Source organism: Vulpes vulpes, chromosome X (assembly GCF_048418805.1).
Source record: "Vulpes vulpes isolate BD-2025 chromosome X, VulVul3, whole genome shotgun sequence".
Classification (NCBI taxonomy): Eukaryota; Metazoa; Chordata; class Mammalia; order Carnivora; family Canidae; genus Vulpes; species Vulpes vulpes.
Window position 1 is genome coordinate 104,488,651 of NC_132796.1, and position 25,821 is coordinate 104,514,471.

Genomic DNA, 25,821 nt, shown 5'->3' on the forward strand with positions numbered 1-25,821 from the left:
AGGCCCTGCATGTTTGTTGAGTAAGATCCATGGTGAAATATTGTGTCAGGACTCGAGTCCTGTCTTTGTTTCTACCTCTGCTGCTTGTGCCTGTAATATAAACAACACCGAAGACTTGTTTACCTCGTGGGATTTTATGAGAATTGTTATGTCTTATAAACGATTTTGAAACTCTGGTGTGTAAAGAAGCAGAATAACTCAGGAGTTTTTGGTGGGTTACGGAAGTAGGTTCCACCACTTAGTTATCTGTCTGCATTGATCAGTTTGTTCTCAAAGGTGCCTTAGGATCTTTCAGTAGTTTATTTTCTTAGGGAAGAGTAATATGTGTTATGGCCTGTTATTTCCAGCAGATGGCAATGTTTGGTGCAGAACTGTTAGGTTTCACCACTGCAGATTTCTCTAGGCTTTTTTTGTTATTTAAAATCCAAACTGTGGAAGGAGCCTCGGTGTCCATCGAAAGATGAATGGATAAAGAAGATGTGGTTTATGTCTACAATGGAATATTACTCAGCAATTAGAAACGACAAATACCCACCATTTGCTTCAACGTGGATGGAACTGGAGGGTATTATGCTGAGTGAAATAAGTCAATCGGAGAAGGACAAACAGTGTATGTTCTCATTCATTTGGGGAATATGAATAATAGTGAAAGGGAATATAAAGGAAGGGAAAAGAAATGTTGGGAAATATCAGGAAGGGAGACAGAACATAAAGACTCCTAACTCGGGGAAATGAACTAGGGGTGGTGGAAGGGGAGGAGGGCGGGTGTTGGAGGGGAATGGGTGACGGGCACTGAGGTGGACACTTGACGGGATGAGCACTGGGTGTTTTTCTGTATGTTGGTAAATTGAACACCAATAAAAGTTAATTAAAAAAAAATAAAAAAAAATAAAAAATAAAATCCAAACTTCATGTTGCTTATTTGAAAGCATCTCTCCTTTCTGAAAGGCTTGATATGAGTTATCTTGCTTAAGGCAATAGATAGGCTGGTGAAGAAGATGCCTGTAATTCAGATTCATACAAATCAAGTCACATTTCTATAGAAACGATATTAGAATGGTTAGGATACATTCTTTTATGCAATGAGTATTTATCCCTTGATTTGTCTATAAATTCTGATTTCATGATAGGCTTTACATAATAATTTATTTTGAAACAATTTCAGACTACAGAAAGATCGTCAGAACAATACAAAGAACCCCCATAGTCCCTTTGAATCAGATGCCCCAATTGTTACCGTTTAACTCATTTGCTGCTTTGTTCACCCTTCTCTGTGTGTACATTAATATTAGCCTTTTTCTGAATCTTTAGAGAGGTAGGTGTTCTATCATTCCTAAGCACTCCAGTCTTTCCCCTAAAAAGATCACTTTCCGGGCAGCCCGGGTGGCTCAGGGGTTTAGCGCCGCCTTCAGCCCAGGGCGTGATCCTGGAGACCCGAGATCAGGCTCCCTGCGTGGAGCCTGCTTCTCCCTCTGCCTGTGTCTCTGCCTCTCTCTCTCTGTGTCTCTCCTGAATAAATAAAGTCTTAAAAAATAAAAAAATAAAAAGATCACTTTCCTATTAGCATAGCATATAACTAGCACATAACTCTCCAAATCATGCATTGGTATCACATTACCATCCGGTCCACATCCATCCATTCAAATGTCACTGGCTGGCCAACAATGTCACTTTTTCCCTTTGTGGTTTGAGATCCCATCCAGGATTATGTGTTGTTTAGTTCTGATCTCCAATCCAGACCAGTTCTTCCATCTTTCTCTGTCTTTCACATCCTTGAAATTTTTATAAAGACTTTACAATCTGCAGGATGACCATTAATCTGGGTCTGTCTGATGGTTCTTTATGACCAGGCTCAGGCCATACATTCTAGGCAGAGATTATACTGCAGAAGTGATACTGTACATTAGAAGGCACTTGATGTCAACCTACCCCGTCACTGGTAATGTTAACTGTGATCACCTGGTCATTAGGTTTTAACTAAAATCCACTGTTGAATTAAAACCCAATGAAAATCCATCATTTAGATTATTATAAATTTATATATATTTTTAAATTTTAAGATTTTATTTATTCATGAGAGATACGGAGAGAGAGAGAGAGGCAGAGAGACACAGGCAGAGGGAGAAGCAGGCTCCATGCAGGGAGCCCGATGTGGGACTTGATCCTTGGACTCCAGGATCAGGCCCTGGGCTGAAGGCAAATATTAAACTGCTAAGCCACCTGGGGATCCCTAAATTTTTATATTTTTAAGTAGGCTCCACACCCAACGTGTGGCTCAAACTCACAACCCTGAAATCAAGAGTTGCATGCATGCTCTACTGACTGAGCCAGCCAGGTGCCCCTTAGGGTCGTTTTTTTAAAAAGTTGTATACATTAAGGACACCTGGCTGGATGCAGCTCTTGATCTCAGGGTTTTAAGTTCAAGACCCATGCTGGGCATGAAGCTTACTTATTAAAAAAAAAAAAAAGAAAGAAAGAAAGAAAGAAAGAAAGAAAGAAAGAAAGAAAGAAAGAAAGAAAGAAAAGCAGTGCACATTGAGTTTCTCCATCCTCCAATTCTAAACTTCAGAAAAAACACCTAAAAAACACCCAGTTTCAAATAATAAGTCATTTCAAATACTACTTGGTCTATTTGTACCAGCATTTTCCTTTTGCTAAGAGCATGTTATTGATTTGAGGGGTGATTACTCTGTATTAATGGTGTAAGTATTTACTGGGGATTACCAGTTAAGATTTTCATCTACTGGGGATATTTTATAAGAATGCTACTGATATGGGATGTCTGGGTGGCTCAGCGGTTGAGGACCTGCCTTCAGCCCCGGGTGTGATCCTGGAGTCCTGGGATCTAGTCCCGCATCGGGCTCCCTGCATGGAGCCTGCTCCTCCCTCTCTCTGTGTCTCTGCCCCTCTCTCTCTCTCTCTCTCTCCCTCTCTGTGTCTCTCATGAATAAATAAATAAAATCTTTAAAAAAAAGCTACTGACAGTTTGAATTTGATCGCACATCAGGAAAAACAGCCTGATTGTTTAATTGTATTTTTTTGTGGTTTATTCAGTATTGAAAATTACAAAAGTTGAAAACAAAGCATCTTTTATAAACTTATTGCTACTACATCTCAAAACACTTAACATAAAAATGTAGAGTTGCCTGGCTGGCTCAGGCAGAAGAGCACGGGATTCAATCTCAGGGTTGTGAGTTCAAGACCCACATTGGGTGTAGAGATTACTTTAAATAGATGCTCTGTTTTATTTTTAAAATTTTCATTTATCTGAGAGGGAGAGTACGAGCAGGGGGAGGGGCAGGGGGAGAAGGAGGCTCCCCACTGAGCAGAGAGCTCGATGTGGGACTTGGTGTGGGTTCGATCCCAGGATCCTAAGATCACAACCTGAGTCGGAGGCAGAAGCTTAACGGACTGAGTCCTCCAAGTGCCCATAAATAGTCTGTTTTTTTTTTAAAAGATGCTACTTCTGGTGAACAGCAGCAAGCTAAAATTTGTTTCTTCCTAGTCCCTTTCTGCAATGAAAAATACCAGCTAATAAAAAGAAGATAAAATGCCAGGGTTTATCTCATTATTCCATGAAGTGAGCAGTTAAACAACTGGAGAAAGTACATGCAGAATAACTTTCTGTCTGTTTTAGGATTATAACCAGCAAGAAGTCAGTGAAAGTTTGGTCATATAATTGTATATTTTTGTCTTTTTAGGAAAACAAAAACATCAGGTGGGCATCTAGATGGGATTATATTTTGGAGTCCATGCCTCATACTAACATTCAGTGGTTTAGGTGAGTATTTTAGTTAGATCTTTTATTTTTAAGTTTATTTATTTATTTTCAGTAATCTCTACCCCTAACATGGAGCTTGAACTCATGACCCTGAGATCAAGTCATGTGCTCCCCTGACTGAGCCAGCCAGGCCACCCCTAGGTAACATACTTTATGAAATGAAGAATATGTAGCTTGAGTGGGGGAATATATAAATATATAAATATATATATATATATATATATATATATATATATATCTGTATATATAATACAGATTATATAAAATAAAAAAATAAAAATAAATAAATAAATAAAATATTTTATTTATTTTAGAGTGAGAGTGAGCAGGGGGAGGGGAAGGAGAGGGAATGTCAAGCAGACTCCCTGGTCAGTGTGGAGCCTGATGCAGGGCTCATTTCCAGGACCTTGAGATCATAACCTGGGCAGAAATCAAGAGTCAGATGCTTAGCTGACTGAGCCATTAGGCACCCCTGTACATATATATCTTTATTTAGTTTTTATTTTTTATAAAAGATTTTATTTATTTATTCATGAGAGACATGCCAGGAGTCTGATGCGGGACTTGATCCCGGGGTTCAAAAAGTCTGAGTGAAACCGAGAGGGGGCAAAGCAGTGAGCAGCTGGGGTACATGCAGGTTGGGATGCCTCAGAGTTGGAGAAGACAGCCAGGAGAAAGGGCAAGGGATTACAGATGAGAAACCAAAACTCGTCAAGGGGACATTCTGCCAGCAGGTCAGACGACAGAGAGGACTGTGTGGAGATAAGGTGTGCGAGTGAAAGGGGGCTCATTCGGCTGGCCTTCTTGCCCAGGGTCTGTTAGGGGGCCGGGCGCTCTGCTGGGCCCTGGGACAGTGAGAGAGGCCTGCAGGCTTCTGCTCCCACGAAGCTCACTACGCTCTCTGGTGGATTCAGAGTGAAAGTGTTGGATTCCTCAGGAATCTGGTCCAAACCAGAGTGAGACTTTTCAGCCTGAGACGGAGGGATGGACCAGCTGAGAAGGTGGTGATTGGGCATGACTGTGGCAAAGGGCTGAGCAAAGGGCTGAGGTCAGGGTGCTCGATGTGGGATGGAAGATGACTAGAAAAGTAAAACTGTAAGTGAGGAAAGGTGTGATTCTGAGTATGGGCTTTCAAGATGATTTTTTTTTCTATTGCCATTGCCTTTAAAGTGAGAATAGCGGGGTGCCTGAGTAGTACAGTTGGTTAAGCCACAGATTCTTGATTTCAGCTCAGGTCATAATCTCAGGGTCGAAGGATTGAGCCCCATATTGGACTTCATGCTCAGCGGGGAGTCTGCTTGAGATTCTCTCTCCCTTTCCTTCTGCCTCTCCCCTACCCTCACCTGCACTCTCTCTCTCTAAACAAAGAAATCTTTCAAAAAAGTGAGAACAGCATCTCACACTCCTATTTTTCTAGATTTGTTCCTTCTTCTCTTCCTGCTCTCCCTCCTCCTTCTCATCTTCATTATTATGGTCATATTGTAGCTTTTCCACAACGTCTTTTGTTTGGGCAACTGTCCAGGTCCCATTTTGTTACACCCCCAGAAGTCTCTTCAGATAAAATTTATGTAAATGGTTTCTCCAAAGGGACTGTGAAAGCAGAGGGCCTCCAGATACATTGTGGGGACTAATGTCTAGTACTATTGATATTTATAGTGTAATGAAGAACATACTTTAGTTTCTGTCATGAGCTAATTTACTTACATTTAACAGACATTTTAGACATCAATCATATTTTTAGAAAATTTTAATTGAAGTTCAGTTGACGTACAATATTATTAGTTTTGGATGTACCACATATTGATTTGACAGTCCTATACTTTACAAAATGCTTACCGTGATGGGTGTAGTTGCCATCTGTCACCATACGCAGTTATTACAATATTATTGACTATATTCCCTGTACTGTACCTTTCATCCCCAGGGATTGCTTATTTACTTATTTATTTATATCAAAAAGTATAGTTGACACACAATGTTACACTAGTTTCAGGTGTACGACATGGTGATTGGACAAATCTATAGGTTATGCTGTGCTTTGTTCAAGTGTAGCTGCCATCTGACTCCATAGAGCCCTATTACAGCACCATTGACTATATTCCCTATGCCGTACCTTTCAACCCCATGACTTATTCATGCCATTAACTGGGAACCTGCACCTCCCGCTCTCCTTCACCCTTTTTGCCCATCCCTCTAGCCCCCTTCCCCTATGGTAACCACCAGCGACCTGTTTATTTTATAACTGGAAGTGTACCTGCTTCACCTATTTTGGCCTTCCCCACCACCATCTCTACCTTGGCCATTGTAAACCTCAGTCATCTTATTGGCACCTTTCTAAAAACAATGCTGGTCTTTTCAGAGATTCTGGTGAAACTTTGTTGATGTGTCTGGGTTTGGCTGGGTGGTGGGATGGCAGAGGCACTGGTTTTGATTTGGGGATAATTTTTAAGTTTTAGTTTTATTTATTATTTGTTTGCTTATTTATTTTTAAAGGTTTTACTTATTTATTTGATAGACACTGAGCATGCTCGAGTTGGGGGAGGGGCAGAGGGAGAGGGAGGAAGCAGACTCCTGGCTGAGTAGGGAGACAGATGTGGGGCTCGATCCCAGGACCCCAGGATCATGACCCAAGCTGAAGGCAGACACCTAACTGACTGAGCCATCCAAGTGCCCCTAAATTTTAGTTTTAGAAATAGTAAGAGCTGGTACGTAAGTTGTCCATGGGATCATTACCCTAAGCTCATAAAATGATAAAGAGAGTACAACCTTGGTCTGTCAGCTAAGAAGTTAGTCAGCCATTATTTCAACCTTGATTCCTGAATTTTCATTCTCAGTTCCATACTCTGGAACTGAGTTTCTGTTATTGATCTTATACACTTCTTACTTCTTTTTGCGAATGTACTCTTAAAAATAATTCTAAAATCCCCTTAAGAATAATAGTGTTGCTTCTACTGCTTTATTTGTAATACACTTTTGTGGTAGAGCTTTAAGTTCATTTAATATATTGATATATTCAGCACTTGATTTTAAGTTTAACCTTGGAAAACTGATCGAGATAATGATAATTTGAATGTCTTTCTTTTATATGTACACACATTTTCTTTGTCCTGTTCAGGAAAGGAACTTGAGATTTAACTTCTGTCTCTCTTTTTCTTCCTTAAATTTTCCAGTATTATGAATTCCTTTGTTATTGTTCTCTTCTTATCTGGGATGGTGGCTATGATTCTATTAAGGACTCTCCACAGAGACATTATCAGATACAATCAGATAAATCCTGTAAGTAAAAATGCACATATTTGATTCAGCACATATTTAAATGCCTACTCTGCCCAGTTGTCAATATAATATATATATAAAAGATTTTATTTATTTATTCATGAGAGACAGAGAGAGAGAGAGGCAGAGACACAGGCAGAGGGAGAAGCAGGCTCCATGCGGGGAGCCCGACGTGGGACTCCATCCCGGGCCTCCAGGATCAGGCCCTGGGGTGAAGGCGGCACTAAACTGCTGAGCAATCCGGGCTGCTAATATTATATTTTTACTTAGAGTAACACCTTGAATACAGCACATTTTCAATGTCTAGTCATTTTGTCTATTATACCAAATCAGAAATTATGGAGTTGTATAGATCCTTAAAAAGTACAAGTAAGGTTATTAGAGAAGTATTTGTTTTTTTTAATTTTATTTATTTGAGAGAGAGAGAGAGAGCATGAACAAGGGGAGGGGCAGAGGGAGAGAGGGGGAAAAAGACTCCCCACTGAGCAGGGAGCTGGATACAGGGCTTGATCCCAGGACCCTGGGATCATTACCTGAGCCAAAGGCAGTTGCTTAACTGACTGAACCACCCTAGAGAAGTATTTGTTATCAACTCTGGTTCTATTCCTTTTTATGTGTTTCTGAACTTCCAAAATATTATTATTTAAGGTTTTCATTAATTTGGAGCATGAGATAAATGTACTAAACATTGCAAAATACTGTCCTTTAGGTTAAATTTATTTTATCTCATTTATACTGTTTTGACTTATAATCATTTGCATATTGGTGAATTTTAGATCTCTGTAAAATTGGTTGAATTCCTTCTGTATGTTAAATCATTTTGCTTTCTTCATGAAATTAAGCCAGGTATGTGCCCTATATGATCAACACATTCCCCCTAGTGCAAACCATAGAGCTAGGGAGCAATTTATCTATGGCAGGATCACTTACCTTCCAGAGTATCCAAAGTGAGCTATTGGTTTCCAGTTAGTCTGTCTTTAGAGGAAAATTAATTTTCATCTAACTTTCAGAGTTTCGGTAACTTTCTGTAAATAGTGTGTGTTTACCAAAGACTTTCTCATATGCAGGAAGACATCCAGGAGGACTTTGGTTGGAAGCTGGTTCATGGAGATGTATTCAGACCTCCAAAGAGAAGAATGTTGCTGTCGGTTTTCCTGGGCCAAGGAACACAAATTTTGATCATGACATTTGTTACCTTATGTGAGTAGGCTAAGATCAATAGGTATTAAACATTCTTAGTCAACTGCTGGCATATGTTCAATTTTGATCGATGTGCACAAAATGACTTTGAAAATACCTAAAGTTTAAGAAAATGTGGGTTTTATAGTACTTATATTTTCATTTTCTCAAATTAAGGATACAAGTCTGAATGTATTCCTATGTCAAGGACCTTTCAGGGCTTCTTCAGTTCTGAATAATTTATTGTAATGTCCAATACACATATACCTTGCTTTGTAAAAAAGATGCTTTCTTGAAAATCAGCATGAGGGTAGAAGCATATTTTTTATGTGGACTAAGGGAATTCATAATTAACGACTAGCATTTTGAAATATGGTAAGCCTAGGTGCTGGTCTTTAAATGTCTACACAGAATGGCCTCTTTAGTAGTCTTAGAACAGCTGATGAACCCTGGCTGCCTTCATTTATAAGGTAAAAATGGAGCTTGTCAGTTTTTGATAGCCAGAGTGGTGATTTTCATAAACAAAGCTGCTGTAAAAAATATGGCTTATTAGGTGTTTCACATGTCAGTGATAATTTCAAAATTTAGCTCTTGAGGTTACATTTTCCTAAGGTGGAGTCTTGCTTTGATTCTTTTTTTTTTTTTTAATTCCTCACCTCGAATAAGAGGAAGTGGAAGGAAATTTTGGTGTGAAATATGGTTTGCCGTTTAGGGAGTGATAGTGGAGTAGAGAAGAGTGAGTGAGTTTGTTTAATTTGTATTTAAACAGCGAGATTAAAGACTGGACCCAAAGTCTTGGGAACAGACTTCATTTATTTGCCTGCTATTGAAAATCACACCTTTTTCGTTAAGAAAAAATTGTTGTTAGCTAAGTAGGTAACATTCATTCACAGTGTCACTGAAATACTCATACCACAGAATTTCCTTGTGTGCTGTTACACATAATGTGTCTTAATAAAGTGGACCTTTAATTTATTATGAGGTCTTGTGTGCTTCTGAGGCTGTTATTGTCACTGCTTTGATATTTCTTTTCTGTACCTTTAGTTCTGGCCTGCCTCGGCTTTCTTTCCCCCGCCAATCGGGGTGCCCTAATGACCTGTGCTGTTGTGTTATGGATCCTCCTGGGAACTCCTGCTGGATATGTGTCTGCTAGAATGTATAAGAGTAAGCACTGCAACTGTTATCATTCCAGTTAGTTGGTGTGTTAAATGTAGAAATTAAGAGGCCGTAAAAGAAAACATTTAAAAATTGCATGGAGCATTTTAGTTTATTTTTGAAGATTTTATTTATTTCTTCATGAGAGACATAGTGAGAGAGGCAGAGACACAGGCAAAGGAAGAAGCAGGCTCCCTGCAGGGAGCCCAATTGGGAACTCGATCTCAGGACCCTGGGATCATGCCCTGAGTGGAAGGCAGATGCTCAACCACTGAGCCCCACCATGCATGGGGCATTTTAGCCAGCCTCTCAAAATATCATTGTGCTCTAGGTATAAAGTAGTTGTACAGTGAGCTGCATACGTTGCTATAATAACTATTTCTGTCTTTTACTTCCCCAGCCCTTAAAGGTGTTAACTGGAAGACAAACTTTTTGTTGACAGCACTATTGTGTCCTGGGTTAGTATTGCTTCTTCTTTTTTCTCTACACAATTAGACTCTTAGACTCCATCTTGGAAAAATCACTGTACATGATAATGACGAGTAGAAAGGAGATGGGTAACCACTGTGTTTTCTTTAGTGCCAGCATTCTCTCCCTTTGTGGTATCTGCATTCCTTTCATTTATTTGTACATTATAGCCTCCGGTACAAGGAGATGGCCATGGTGCTGCTGTATTTAATTTTGATCTTTGGTTTGGAAGCAGATTTCATAAATGCACATCTTAGTTATACAGCTCACATTATATATTATGTTAGAATGGCAATTTATTTTTTTAAAGATTTTATTTATTCATGAGACACACACACACACACACACACACACACACACACACACACAGAGGCACAGACACAGGCAGAAGGAGAAGCAGGCTCCATCTCATGCAGGGAGCCTGATGTGGGACTCGATCCCAGGTCTCCAGGATCACACCCTGGGCTGAAGGCGGTGCTAAACCGCTGAGCCACCCAGGCTGCCCAGAATGGCAATTTCTGCACTCCCTTGTGTTATTCCCCCTTGTCACTGGCTTCTGTGATCATTTCTTCCCGTTCCCCTAGTTCCTGCAGTGTCGTCAGTGACTGCAGTTCCCAGGTAGAGTCACTGTCCAATTGGGAGTGGGTGGTGCTGCCAGTAGCTCAGTCTGGCCCCTGATTATAGAGATGTGGGACCAGTGGTCACATCAGGGAGCAAGTGTCCGAGGTCACATGGGAAGTCAATGACAGACCCCAGGCTATAGATAAATGAATGTCCCCTCTGCATCCCCTCCCACAGAACCTCACTGATGAAATGCCGACTCAGTTTGGGAGTTTCATCTCCTTAGTCAGCCTGGGCTACCATAACAAAATACCATGGACTGGAGTTGGGGTGGGGTTCAAGAAATAGAAATTTGGTTGCTCACAGTTCTGGCGGCAGGGATGTAGGAGATCAGGGCACCAACAGGGTCTGGTCCTGGTGAGAGTTCTCTTCCTGGCTTGCCGATGATGACTGCCTTACTGTTTCCCCACATGGCAGGAAGAGATGGTGAACTCTCATGTTTCTTCTCATAAAGGCATCGATCTCATCATGAAGGCCCTACTCTCGTGACTCATCTAAGCTTAATCACCTCCCAAAGGCTTGCCTCCAAATCCCATTACATTGTGAATTGGGGCTTCAACATATGAACTGGGTGGGGTGGGGGGGACATAATGTAGCCCTTAGCATGTTTCATTTCCAATATTCTTTCCTTGATATGTTATGAAGGACAGGTTGTTTTTTTTTTTTTTAAGGAAAAATTAGTGGATTATATCTTATTTGTCACATGGTACTTAAATTCCTATTTGTTATGAAATTCCCATGTCCGTGATGCTAGGAGTATGTCACAATAACTGGAAGAGGTCCTATAATGAAAGTTAGACATAGTAAATTCAGTTATATTATATTCTGATCAGTGACAAAGTGAAAGAAAATGCTTTAATAATGTTCTGTGACTGAGTATCATGCAATAAATCATGCAATGCAGTGATGGGTTCTGTAGATCCATAATCATTCATCTCCACATGGCTGGGTTCCCTCAAAACTCCAGGGAAAAAGATATGATCATTGAAAGGATTGAACATTACAAGTTTGCACATTAAATAGAGAAACCTCAGAATTTTTTACATATTTAAACTAAGGACAATATACTCCCTGTTCCCCACCTTGAATAGAGCCATCTGCTTTCCCTATAACTCTTTTCAAGGGGACTGCCAAATTTCTATTCTTTTTTATGGGTGGTCTTTTCTGAGGTGAATGCTTTATTACATTTATGTAAGAAAGTGATGTCCTTGACAATACTTCAGATATTTGTTGCTTCAAGTTCAAGACTCAGATGAATCCAAAACTGAGTAAATTTGGCACAAAGTGCCATTGTGCAAAAGTCATTATACTGGATTGTAATACAAGGGATATTAAATCAAGAGCCAATCAATAAGCCATTCACTATTCTCTGTATTATTTTGTTACTCATTCAACATACTTATTGTGTTTTTGTTTTGTTTTGTTTTTACTAAATTTAAGGCATTATGCTAGGCACTATAGAGGAAAGAAACACAAATTGCCCCTGAAACTCTGCCTTCATGGCTTAAGATGAATAATGACCATTTTTCATCACACAGATGTTCCATCTTATTGTAAAAAGAAGTCACATCATTGAAATAGATGTAAAAGAATTAGAATATGCCATATCACTAAGCTTGATTAGCCAAATTAAATAATTAATGTCTGAAAGGCATTAGCATTTGCAATGCACCAATAGCTGCTTTCATCATGTTTTCTATGGGATCAATTCTGAAGAATGTTTTACACAGAAAAGTTTCAAAATTTGAGAAATCCATAATAACACAGCTCAGGTTTACATGGATTGTGAAATGATGCAGTGTCAAGCCACAGCTTTGTAAAAGTAAAAACAGTTTTGAATTTGAAAAGCAACTGGTAATGGTCGTTGTGTCCTGGGTGGGTTTTTGGGTGTCTGGGGGACAGTAGTGTGAAGGAGACTATTTATATTAGACTTGTCATTCTTTTTTTAGGCTTTTGCATCATATACCACATGCACATGTTAACTTTTTATTTTTATCACTATTATTATTATTATTATTATTTTAAGTAGTCTCTACACCCTAAGATCAAGACTTGAGTTGATATCAAGAGTCAGATGCTTAACTGACTTGCCACCCAAGCACCCCACATATTTTTATTTTTTTAATTTTTAATTTTTAAATTTTTCTTTTTTTGTATATTTTTTTATTGGAGTTCGATTTGCCAACATATAACACCCAGTGCTCATCCCACCTATTTTTAAATAATTTCATTATAAATAACAGTAACAACAACTTATAACTATAAAAGTGGAGAGGTAGTGATAGAAGATACTAGCACAAGCTTTAGCATCACACACACATACACACACGCATATACATGTGCACGCGTGTGCTTGCATGCACCTATGCTCTGCACTCTGGACACACACAGCAGTTCATTTCCCAGTTCTGCCTCCTTGTAGTTACCAGGTCTTGAGCATGTCGTGAAAAATACTGCAATGAACACAGGGGTACAGGCATCTCTTTGAGATCTTTGCCTTCTATTGTGTTCAATAGAGATTTTCTACTGCACCATTTTTATTCCTATGACATTTCTTCTATTTTTTTGAATTATTTTCTTAGTGGTTCCCTTACAGATTACAATTAATGTCTCGATTTATACCAATCTGGTTTGGGTTAATACCAATTTACTTTCAAATTTATATGAAAACTTTGCTTCTATATAGCTCCTTTCCCTCCTCCCTTCTTTTTGCTGTTATTGCCATACAGTTTACATCTTAATACTTTGTATGCTTGTCAACACAGATTTATAATGATTACATTATGCAGTTGTCCTTTAGAGGCAAAAAAAGAGCTTCAAAAATATTTACTGATTATGGGATGTTGGGCAAGTGATTTTACCTCTCTCATCTTGGCTTTCCTCATCTGTACTATGCAAATCATGGTATTAGCTACTTCAAGGTTGTTGTGAGGATTAAATGGGATAATGTGTGTAATGGATTGGAAATGGTGCCTAGCATTAGTGCTAGGTATAAATGGTAGCTGTGGTTATTAGCTACTCTTGACTTCTGCTGTCATGCCTTTGCTCATGCTGTTCCATCTTTTTGTAATCACTTCTTTCCAATCCTCCAATGCCAAATTTTTTTCTTTTTTATGTCCCAGCTCAAATGCCATCACTTCCATGTTCTGGAATGTACAGTGTCTATTATCATTACTATAACACTTATCACAGTGTTCCTTATATTGGAGTTATTTGGGATATGCTTTATCTAATTGTGCATTCTAAAACTCACGAGGGTGAGTACTATGCCTTATTCTTCTATATCTTTCACAGTGTGCAACCAAGTGCCTTATATAGAGGATAAGTCCCTTATATGGAGTAAGTGCTCAGTAAATATCTACTGTATGACTGAATCAAGTGAATAATTTAAAAATGCAGAACAGATTCAATTTCCTAGTTCTGTTAGTAGAACTGAATGCTATTTTAAAGCAAGGCAGGCATGATACAAAGGACATATTTCCCTGAAGTGGCTTAAGGGCTCTCTTAGGTAGATGGGAGAGAGAATCACAAGGTACTGACATTTCTATTTCTTAGAATGTGGTAGATTGACTCATAGTATATAAATGTGCAAGTAGCTCATACACTGCCATAACTGTGCAGTGTAAAAATTTCTTTAGATTTAAAAGTAGAAGCATTTAGGCTAAGGAACACATATGCTCCCTAAAAGAAATTGAAGAAAGGAAGACTATTAAACCATATACTTTTTTTCATGTAACCCCAAAAGTGGTGTGTAGGAAAAGGAAGAGGTAGCATACTTTGATGCTATTTTACAATTAGAAAGAAACAAGTCTGAACTCCAGCACTTACTATTAGGCCCTCAATTTTAGGCAAGTGGCTTTGGGGAAGTCCTATAACCTTCATGATTGTGCATTTCCTTGTCTGTCATGCCTGTGTTGCAGAGTCGTTCAGAGAAGTAAGTGAATTAATGGATTGTGAAATTGTTTTGTGAGCTATAAAGGATGTTTGGTCACTCTTCTGTGTTCCTACTGTTTTATGTTTATCATCTGCTATCGCATTTCCCATGTTGTATTGTAATTTATTTGTTTATCTCTGTCCCCCACTAGGCTGAGCTTTTCAGAGCAAAGGTTTTCATTTATCTTTGAATGCCAGGGCCTAACACATAGGTACTCAATAAATGTTTGATGAATGTGTGAATAAGTGGTTCAGGTAGGAGATGAACCCAGATGACCTCTTCGGTTTCCTTTTAGTTTTGCTGTTTAAGATTCCATGGAAAGGTCTAGAAATAATTAGATATCAACAAAGGAAGAACCATTTAGAATATAAAAACTTGAAACTGAAGGGCAGTCACAGAATTGTTAAACACATATTAACATTCTAGAGTGTACTTTCAAAAGGGAAATTGTTGAGACGGGTTAATTGAGTTTATGTATAAGAAGGGAGGTTATGATTTGTCAAGTGAGAAGTAATTTTTCTGGCCATGGGATGATAACAGCTGAAATGAACCTCTCAAAAGCTAGGAAATTTGGCAGAGGAATATTGTGGCTGAACAAATTCATTAGAGCAGAAAGGTATTAAGAAACATTTGAAGAAGTATGGTTAAATCATAGGAAACCAGACTCCCTTATTAAGATGCCAGAAACTAATGAGACCTAAGGTGGAGGTTTACTGTTGATGCATTTGTTGTTGTTTGAAAAGGCTCCAAACCACAGGAGCAAGTGTGAGCCTTTAAAAGCACAATAGAAGTACCTACTGACATAGGTTTAGTAGGCGGAAGAGATCATATGCCCAGGGGGGAGGGTGAAGCAGATATAGTAAAATGAAGGAAGAAATGGCTGAAGTTGGTTTATAATGAAAGATGCAGAACATCCAAAAAAATGATCCTGAATGAGAAATTGGAGAAAAATAGCAAATAGGAAGGCAGCATTAAATCCTAGAACTGGAATAGACCTTGAGAGAACTGCCAACTAAAGAATTAACCAGAGATTCCCTAAACAGGAGACCTCAGTGCCTTACCTGGTGCATCATGATGTGGCTGATGCCACATTCCCACTCTCTGGTCTTTGATGGAACATCTTGGGGAAGAGAAGATAGATGTGACTGGCAGGGTGGGTTCCCACCATGGAGGCTTTAGGATAGCACAGTGGAATGGAAACAGCTTGCTCTTTAAAGAATCACACACACCTGAATTAGAATCTCAGCTCTGCTTCTTTTCAGCTGTCTGACCTTGAACAAATCACTTAAATATCCCTAAAAGACATTAAGAAGCCTGTGTATTAAAGTAACTCCTATTTTTCACGTGCCTGGGTTGTTCATCTAATTTTTCTTTATTTTTTACCTGTTCATTTTTTTCTTTTTTTCCTCCAGTTCTGTTGAGAAATAATTGACATCCATTACTGTATAAGTTTAAGGCATACAGCATGATGGTTCAGTTTACATATACTATGAAATGGTGACCACAATAGGTTAAGCTCACATCCATCATATCATATAGATACACTAAAAAGGAAGAGAAAGAAGAAAAAGAAAAACAGTTCTCTCCTTGTGATGAGAACTCTTGGGACTGATACTCTTAACAGCTTCTCTATCTATCACAGAGCAGTGTTAGCAGAAGGTATCATGTTGTACATTATGTCCCTAGTATGTACTTATCACTGGAAATTTGTACTTTTGACTAACTTTCTCCCCCCACCCTGGCCCCAGTTGTACCTTTTGACTTACCTTCCTCCCCCAACCCTGGCCCCAGTTAACCACAAGTCCTATATTTTTTATTTATGAGTTTGGTTTGCTTTTATTGTAAAGATTTATTTGAGGGCAGCCCCGGTGGCTCCGCAGTTTAGCGCCGCCTTAAGCCTGGGGTGTGATCCTGGAGACCCAGGATCGAGTCCCATGTTGGGGTCCCTGCATGGAGCCTGCTTCTCCCTCTGCCTGTGTCTCTGCCTCTCTCTCTCTGTGTGCTTCTTATGAATAAATAAATAAAACCTTTTAAAAAAAGATTTACTTGAGAGAGAGTAAAGGGTGAGAGAGAGCGAGCAAGCAAGCGAGTGAGCAGGGGACAGGGAGAAGGAGAGAAAGAGGAAGAGAATCACAAGCAGACCTCCCGCTGAGTGCAGGGGCCCACACCAGGCTGGATCTCACGACCCTGACATCATGACCTTAGCTGGATCTCACGACCCTGACATCATGACCCTAGCCCTAGCTGAGGCTAGGGTCATGATGCTAAACCAACTGAGCCATTCAGACACCCCGAATTTGGTTTGCTTTTTTTTTTTTTTTGTTTGTTTGTTTTTTAGAAAACAGCACTTCTTTTTTTTTTAATTTTTATTTATTTATGATAGTCACAGAGAGAGAGAGAGAGAGGCAGAGACACAGGCAGAGGGAGAAGCAGGCTCCATGCACCGGGAGCCCGACGTGGGATTCGATCCCGGGTCTCCAGGATAGCGCCCTGGGCCAAAGGCAGGCACCAAACCGCCGCGCCACCCAGGGATCCCGAAAACTGCTTTTGTTTTTGTTTTAGATTCCATGTATAAGTGAGATCATATGGTTTTTGTCTTTCTCTAATTCCGTTAGCATAATGCCTTCGAAGTCCATCCATGTTGTTGCAAATGGTAGGATTTCCTCCATTTTTAGGCTGAATAATATTCCTGTATATATATATATACACTACAACTACTTTATCCATTCATCTTTCGATGGGCGCTTAGGGTTTTTTCATTTCCTCTTCTCCCCCGCCCTCCTCCTAATCCTCCTCCTCCTAACACTGTTAAGATATATAATTAGCTTTATGTTCCAATCCTTTTACTGAAATTTTCATTCCCACTGTCATATTTCCAATTCCAAAGAGCTCTTGTATTTCTCACCAGTCCTTAAAATGTCCTCTTGCTTCATGGTTGCAGTGGCTCCTCTGATCTCTCTGAGGTTGTCAATCATAGATTTTTCTTTCTAAAGTTTTTCTTCTGAGCTTTAAGGACCTTCTCTAAGAGACTAGACCTTCAGTCTTCTGCTGGGGCCAGGAAGTTCTTTGGCTCTCCAGGGCCGGGGAGAGAATCTGAAGGTCTGTGAGTGCCTTGGGCTGACTTTCCCGCTTACAGGGGCTTCTGGTTCTACAAACACCTGAACCTTTTCTGGAGTTCTGTAGTATAACTTGAGTTGCCTCTCAGCTTTTCCTACAGACAACTTGGGGTACAGGTTTCCCAGTTCTACTACCTCAGTTACTACTTGTCCATCTGCTGTCTGCTTTCCAAAATTTGTTCCTAATGTCTTCTCTCCTGTATCAGACATCCTTATGTATTCGTGCCCCTTTATTTTTTTTTAAAGATTTTATTTATTTATTCATGAGAGACAGAGAGAGAGAGAGATAGAGAGAGAGAGAGAGAGAGGCAGACAGAGACACAAGCAGAGGGAGAAGCAGGCCCCATGCAGGGAGCCCGATGTGGGACTCGATCCTGGGACTCCAGGATCAGGCCCTGGGCCGAAGGCAGGCACCAAACCTCTGGGCCACCCAGGGATCCCCCTATTCATGCCCCTTTAAAGCTTCTTTACTTTTTTATCAGAGTTTTGAGGAGGGGGCAGAACCGAATGTGTGGTATCAATCTGCCATCTTTAACCAAAGGACTCTCAGTGCTTCATATCTTTTACAGACATAATTTACATTTTAACCATCACCACATCATACAGATGCTCACCACTATGTATCTAGTCTCCTTGTCTCTAGTTTTTCTTCCCTCAGGTCTGTCCTTGGCCATCCTGCAGATCCATCTGCCAGGAAAACTGCACTATGTACCCCAGAGCTTTGAGTGTAAAAACCCTTCAGCTGCTTCCTGATGCTGCCAGCATCAAGTCAACATTCCTTACCCTGATGTGCAAAGCCTCCCACAATCTAGCCTCTGCCCACTTTTTCAACCTCATCTTTTAGGCTTTCAGAAACACTCACATCCATACCCATACCCATACTTACCTGTAGCTTTGACCAAACTTGCCTGGAACAAAACAGGGCACAATAGCTGGGTGTGCCTGGTGATTTATCCAGTAGGTTGAGCAGCTAACTGACATGTTGTGTTTGAGTGACTCATTTAAGCTCTCATTTTAAGTGAACACATGTTGGGCTTGAGGCTCATAGCCCATTTCAGTCTAGGATTCTAAAATCTGTTTTTAGTATATGCATGCTCTTAATCATGTTCACTATATTGCCCATTGAGTTTTTCCATGGTGTATTACTCCACACCTTATTTATTTTCTGCTAGACTCTGGAGGTGCAAAGATGAGTAGGATGTGGAGGTTATGTCTCATAATACACTGCTGTCTTATTATATGGTATTGGGTTTAAGCCCCTGCTGAATGGCTGGGTTTTCACAGTGAGATTTAATATTCTCCTAGGGTTTAGCCTTGTCATTTATTATATCCTTCCCACCAAGAAATGTTCTGACATTCACATCAAGTATGATTATAGCATTTTCCTAAAGGTGTATTGTTTCCTGACAACATTTTTTTCTCCCTAGTATCGTCTTTGTCGACCTCTTCATTATGAACCTGATCCTTTGGGTGGAAGGATCATCAGCCGCCATCTCCTTCAGTACTCTCATAGGTATCCTTGCGATGTGGTTTGGAATTTCTGTACCATTAACATTTTTGGGTGCATACTTTGGAAGCAAGAAAAAGGTAAATTTGTGAAATACTGCTTTTGACCATTGATGTCTGAAATAATACCTCAATGTGTATATACATGTATATACATGGAATGGAAAATATACCATAGGTGAAAACTGTGAAGACTGATCATTTTGGAATAAAAGATTAAAAAAATTTTAAAAATGAAACACAGTAATGCTTCAAAACACACTATTTAATGGGCTTCCCACTTTATGGGTTGTTTATATTTCTGTCTCTCTCTGTTGGATGAAATTAAAGGGATATATTGTTGGAAGGCTGACTAACAAAGTCAGAAAAGTAATAACATTATATAGCAGGGGAAGAAAGCCAAGATACAGTCCGAAAAATGGAGCTGTTCAGTTTATAGATTTGAAGTCAGCCTATTCCATGCATAGGGTAAAGGAGCAGGATACCAAAAAGACTAAATGAGGCCACACTGCAAAAGGATTGTACAAAGATATAGTGTGTTTGCAGGGGAGAAATCAGACAAGATCAAACAGGAGCTGGAGTTCCACACAGAGCAGAAAAAAGAAAAAGGTCTGAAAACTGACACATTTTAAGAGAAATTCTTTTTTTTTTTCAATTTTAATTAAATTGTAGTTAGTGAACATATACTGTAATATTGGTTCCAGGAGTAGAATTTAGTGATTCATCACTTACATCTAACACCCAGTATGCTCATCACAAGTGCCCTCTTTAATGCCCATCCCCCACCCGCTTCCCCCCAGCAACCCTCAGTTTGTTCTCTATTGTTAAGAGTCATGGTTTGCTTCCTTCTCTCTTTTTCTCCTTCTCCTATGTTCATCTGTTTTGCTTCTTAGATTCCACATATGAATGAGATCATATGGCATTTGTCTTTCTCTGACTGGCTTATTTAGCTTAGCATAATATATTCTAGCTCCGTCCACATGGTTGCAAATGGCAAGGTTTCATTATTTTTGATGACTGAGTAATGTTCCATTGTGTCTGTCTATATATATAAAGAGAGAGAGAGACAGATGAATGTCCATTCATCTGGGTTCTTTCTATATTTTGGCTATTGTGGTCATTGCTGCTATAAACATTCAGATGTATGTACCCCTTTGAGTTCGTATTTTTTCTATTCTTTGGGTAAATACCTAGTAGTGCAGTTGCTGGGTTGTAGGGTAGTTCTATATTTTTTAAGATTTTATTTATTTATTTATTTTTATTTATTTATTTATTTGAGAGAGAGAGAGAGAGGGAGCACAAGCAGGGGGAGGGGCAGAAGGAGAGGGAGAAACCGGGAGCCTGATGGAGGGCTTGACCCAGGACCCTGGGATCATGACTGGAGCCAAAGGCAGATGCTTAACTGAACCATCCAGTTGCCCCGGTGGTTCTATTTTTTTTTGTATTTTTTTTATTGGAGTTCTATTTGCCGAAATATAGCATAATACCCAATGCTCATCCCGTCAAGGGCCCCCCTCAGTGCCTGTCACCCAGTCACCCCATCCCTCCGCCCACCTCTCTTTTCACTACCCCTTGTTCGTTTCCCAGAATTAGATGTCTCTCATGTTCTGTCACCCTCACTGATATTTCCCACTCATTTTCTCTCCTTTCCCCTGTATTCCCTTTCACTATTTTTTATATTCCCCAAATGAATGAGACCATATAATGTTTGTTCTTCTCCGATTGACTTATTTCTCCCTCTCCTTCTGCCCCTCCCCCTGCTTGTGCTCCCTCTCTCTCTCTCTCTTAAATAAATAAATAAATAAATAAATAAATAAATAAATAAAATCTTAAAAAATATAAAACTACCCTACAATCCAGCAACTGCACTACTAGGTATTTACTCAAAGAATGAGCTCAGCATAATACCCTCCAGTTCCATCCACGTTGAAGCAAATGGTGGGTGTTTGTTGTTTCTAATGGCTGAGTAATATTCCATTGTATACATAGACCACATCTTCTTTATCCATTCATCTTTTGATGGACACCGAGGCTCCTTCCACAGTGTGACTATTGTGGACATTGCTGCTAAAAACATTGGGGTGCAGGTGTCCTGCCATTTCACTGCATCTGTATCTTTGGGGTAAATCCCCAGCAGTGCAATTGCTGGGTCGTAGGACAGTTCTATTTTTAACTCTTTAAGGAACCTCCACACAGTTTTCCAGAGTGGCTGCACCAGTTCACATTCCCACCAACAGTGCAAGAGGGTTCCCCTTTCTCCACATCCTCTCCAACATTTGTGGTTTCCTGTCTTGTTAATGTTCCCCATTCTCACTGGTGTGAGGTGGTATCTCCTTGTGGTTTTGATTTGTATTTCATGATGATGAGTGATGTTGAACGTCTTTCCATGTGTCTGTTGGCCATCTGGATGTCTTTGGAAAATGTCTCTTCATGTCTTCTGCCCATTTCTTAACTGGATTATTTATCTTTTGGGTGTTGAGCTTGATAAACTCTTCATAGATTTTGGATACTAGCCCTTTATCAGCTATGTCATTTGCAAATAACTTCTGCCATTCTGTAGGCTGCCTTTTAGTTTTGTTGTTTCCTTTGTTGTGCAGAATCTTTGTATCTTGATGAAGTCTCAATAGTTTATTTTTGCCTTTGTTTCCCCTTGCCTTCAGCGACATGTCTAATAAGCGGTTGCTATGGCTGAGCAAAGAAGTTGCTGCCTGTGTTCTCCTCTAGGATTTGATGGTTTCCTGTCTCACATTTAGCTCTTTCATCCATTCTGAGTTTATTTTTGTGTGTGGTGTAAGAAAGTGGTACATTTTCATTCCTCTGCATCTTGCTGTCCAGTTTTCCCAATACCATTTTGTTGAAGAGACTGTCTCTTTTCCAATGGATATTCTTTCCTGTCAAAGGTTAGTTGACCATAGAGTTGAGGGTCCGTTTCTGGGTTCTCTTTTCTGTTCCATGGATCTATGTGTCTGTTTTTTTTTTTTTTTTTTTGTACCAGTACCATGCTGTCTTGATGACTACAGCTTTGTAATATAGCTTGATGTCTGGAACTGTGATGTCTCCAGCTTTTCTTTTCTTTTTCATGATTGCTTTGGTTATTTGGGGTCTTTTGTGGTTCCATACAAATTTTAGGATTGTCTGTTCTAGCTCTGTGAAAAATGCTGTTGGTATTTTGATAGGCATTGCATTATATGTATAGATTTCTTTGGGTAGTATAGACATTTTAACAGTGTTTGTTCTTCCAATCCATGAGCATGGAACATTTTTCCATTTCTTTGTGTTCTCTTCAATTTCTTTCATCAGTGATCTATAGTTTTCAGAGTACAGATCTTTTACCTCTTTGGTTAAGTTTATTCCTAGGTATCTCATTGTTTTTGGTGCAGTTGCAAATGGGATCGATTCCTTGATTTCTTTTTCTGCTGCTTCATTATTGATGTATAGAAATGCAACCGATTTCTATACATTAGTTTTATATCTTGAAACTTTGCCGAATTCATGAATTAATTCTAGCATTTTTTTTTTGGTTGAGTCTTTTGTGTTTTCCACACATTATGAGAGGACTTTTTGAAATTAATTACTTCATATTGGAATAATCACCACAAAACCTTGTCCAGTCTCTCCCTTGAAACTGATAGGAAAGCATAAACATCCTTATTGTCTAGTTGTGTGCTCTCTAGTATCATGGTCACTAGCTGCATGCGACTTTTGAGTGCTTGAGATGTGGCTAGTTCCAAATTGGTAAATGCTGTAAGGAAGTGTAAAAAACACAGTGGATTTTAAACAGAACAACAGAACATAAAACATCTATTTAATAATTTTTATATTGATGACAAATTTAACTGAGAATATTTGGGCATGTTGGAGTGAAATGAATATTTCATAAATTAATTTCACCTGTTTCTTTCACTTTTTAAAATGCAGCTTGTAAAGTATTTAAAACTGGAAGTATGGCTTGCATTACATTTCTATTTCACCGTGTTGGTCTAGCTTCTGACCACATCTCCTGTCCTGATTCAGGATTTCTTATTGTGATTATATGTATATAAATTCACTTCAATTTCATGTCATTCTGATTTTCACTTGATTTCTTTTGGAGCAGTTTAGGTGTCCAGTTCACACAAACCAGATTCCCCGTCATGTTCCTCAGCAGACTTTCTTAACGAAACCACTTTTTGGCATCGTCATTGGTGGCATTTTACCCTTTGGCTGTATTTTCATCCAACTCTTTTTCATTCTAAACAGCATTTGGTGAGTAATGTATCTTCAGAAATCTCTAAAAATCTTAACTGTTGATCAATCAATTTTCCTGTATTTCAAGGAGATTAAATTCTGGTGTGGTAAAACTTCATTTGCTCTCCCCCCCAGCTTTATTCAGGAAATAGCGATCTGACCCCACAGGAATTTCTTAGGGAACTCAGACTTAATTCACAAGTTTTAAAAGACACTTTTTGATGGAAATTTCTATGCGAGTTTCCTTTTTTAAAAGTAATAACCTCTTGTTAAGCCTTTCCAGATGACTTAAAATTGGCTCACACTCTACTTCCCTGAGCCTTTGCAGGGGGTGGGGCAGGGGTGTCCCTTGAAAGGAGGCGCTGAAAGTGGGAAAAAGCAGCCCTGATGTGTATCTCTTTTCCATACTGACCTTCCATGCACGATTTCAGAGTTCCTCTGCTAAAAATACTTTGGGTCTTCATCTGTACTGAGCCGTAAGTAATGTTTTTTTGCTTTCCTTTCTGTCAACTGTTGTTAGCTCTGGTGTCAGGATGCCTACTCCTTACAGCTTTCCTCTTTTTATTTGCCACTTTGAACCTGTCGTGGTTTAAGGATTTTGATCTGTAAAGTAAGAACCCGTACTCTCTGATGAAAGCGCGACAGCTTCAGCTTCTCCAAGTCACTTTTTTCTTAATTCCTGATTCTTGACTGTATTCTGGTTTCAGGAGCAGGTCGAGTGGGGTGGTACTGCAGAGGGAGTTTTGGAGATGGGGCAAAGGCACCATAAAATCAAATGCAGTATCCAGCTGTGTGTGTTTAGGACATTTTTCATCCCAATGCAATCTTTCAGATACAGCTTTCAAGTAATCAAAAGTTAGGCTTAATCATATCATGCACATTAATTGCTCACCTTTTAAACAACATTGTGCCAAATTTGTTTAAAAGATAAGCAATAAAATCTGTCACCTTGTCAGCAAATAAATATTTAACATGCTGCAAAATAGATTATAGCAACTGTGTTTTCCAGATGTTTTTGGTGGGAGAATAATTTTAAAGTGAAAACTGGAAGTCTTCAGACAAGCTTTGTTTCAATGAAAAAGAGTGTGCTGCTGTATGCAACTTTGTATATGTTCATTATCTATAGAGATGATTCTCCCCAAGTCCTGTCCCTTGGCCTTGTGCCCAGGTATATATTCTGCAGGAGATTTTAAAATGGGATATTGATTGGTTCCTCAGTTTCTTTTCTTCAGGAGGCTTTTAAAATTACTCTTCCCAGTTTAGTTAGCTCGGCTCTATAATAACGGGGAAAAAAATGGCTTTCTTCCTCCCAATTCTGACATAAATATAATCCACACATGAAGCTTTAAGAAGAGGTGTGTATGAAAGTATATTTAATAGAATTATGTGTGCTGTGCTATCAAAACCTATTGGGGAAGGCTGCATGTCAATAGACCTTCAAAGGCCAAGGATTTGAGTCTGTGGTTTTCTGTTGTGTAACATAGTTGCTGGTATTCATGGCATTTGCAATTTTCCATTGCTAAAGAGAAAGTGTGGATTAAAATGTGCAGAAAGAAAATTTTAGAGATAATGATGGGTCTCACGTGAATCCTGAATTGCATGAGCAGGGAATTATGGGTAAGTAGCCACACAGATGCGCACCGGACAAGATCTGGCAGAAGTCTGAAGCCACACGGGTCAGGGCATATGTTTTGGGCACCGGATGTATAGATAAAGGTTGGGAATGCATGGCTAAGTTTCGAGAAGTGTGGTCATGTCCTATGTGGATTCGGATCAGGCTTTCCGTGTATTGTGAAGTCAATTTTAAAGCTGTCATTTTCATTTTCAGGTCTCATCAGTTGTACTTCATGTTTGGCTTCCTTTTCTTGGTCTTTCTAATTCTCCTGATTACCTGCTCAGAAGCTACAGTTTTGCTGTGTTATTTCCACTTGTGCGCTGAGGTAAAGACCTAAGAAGTGAACGCATTTTCTGTTTCCAAAACTCGCGTTATTGGAATTAGAAGCCTGTGTTGAGCAAGAAATTGAAACAACTGCTAACTGCATGGTTTCTACAACATGGGATCAGTTTTATATTGTGTTTTACTGATGACACATTTTGATTTTGATGCAGCTATCAAGTTAATGCGACTTTGATGGAAGATTTAAACAGAAAGCAATTTCTCTCTGGCTAGTTACAATAATTGCTGCATAATATTCAGTTAGCATAGAAAAATATAGGGAACTGATTTGATATTTAGACATATAAAAGATCTGGTTCAATGGTGTTTTTTTCTTAACAATTAAAATTTTTACCACGTAGGCTGGCAGTGTGTTTTATGGGTTTGAGATTGCTGCTAAAGGCCCTTTCTCTAATTTTCATTTCATTGCCTTTTGGTTACCATGGACATAAATAACTCTGTTTACCCCACTCCACCCCCATTTTTTTTCTGATGTCATTCTGTATAACTAAGGTGGTAGTGAAAATTATTTTCTTAAATCCCCTACATTTTTCTTGTTTTGGTAGTTAAATGAGACTCTCTAAAGGTGACAATACAAAGTTTAGGGAATGATTATCATATA

General features: G+C 39.2%; 1 protein-coding gene across 1 annotated transcript in view; it reads left to right on the plus strand.

Annotated features, from left to right (window-relative positions):
* LOC112911362 (transmembrane 9 superfamily member 2-like) overlaps positions 1-25,821 on the plus strand; it is an 81,891-nt gene that overhangs the window by 42,737 nt on the left and 13,333 nt on the right. Inside the window, exons 8-15 of the mRNA XM_072744897.1 lie at positions 3,702-3,781; positions 6,952-7,057; positions 8,125-8,257; positions 9,281-9,400; positions 9,792-9,849; positions 18,958-19,117; positions 23,133-23,281; positions 25,092-25,203. Of these exons, the coding sequence (XP_072600998.1) occupies positions 3,702-3,781; positions 6,952-7,057; positions 8,125-8,257; positions 9,281-9,400; positions 9,792-9,849; positions 18,958-19,117; positions 23,133-23,281; positions 25,092-25,203 (918 nt within the window). The remainder of the gene's footprint in view (positions 1-3,701; positions 3,782-6,951; positions 7,058-8,124; positions 8,258-9,280; positions 9,401-9,791; positions 9,850-18,957; positions 19,118-23,132; positions 23,282-25,091; positions 25,204-25,821) is intronic.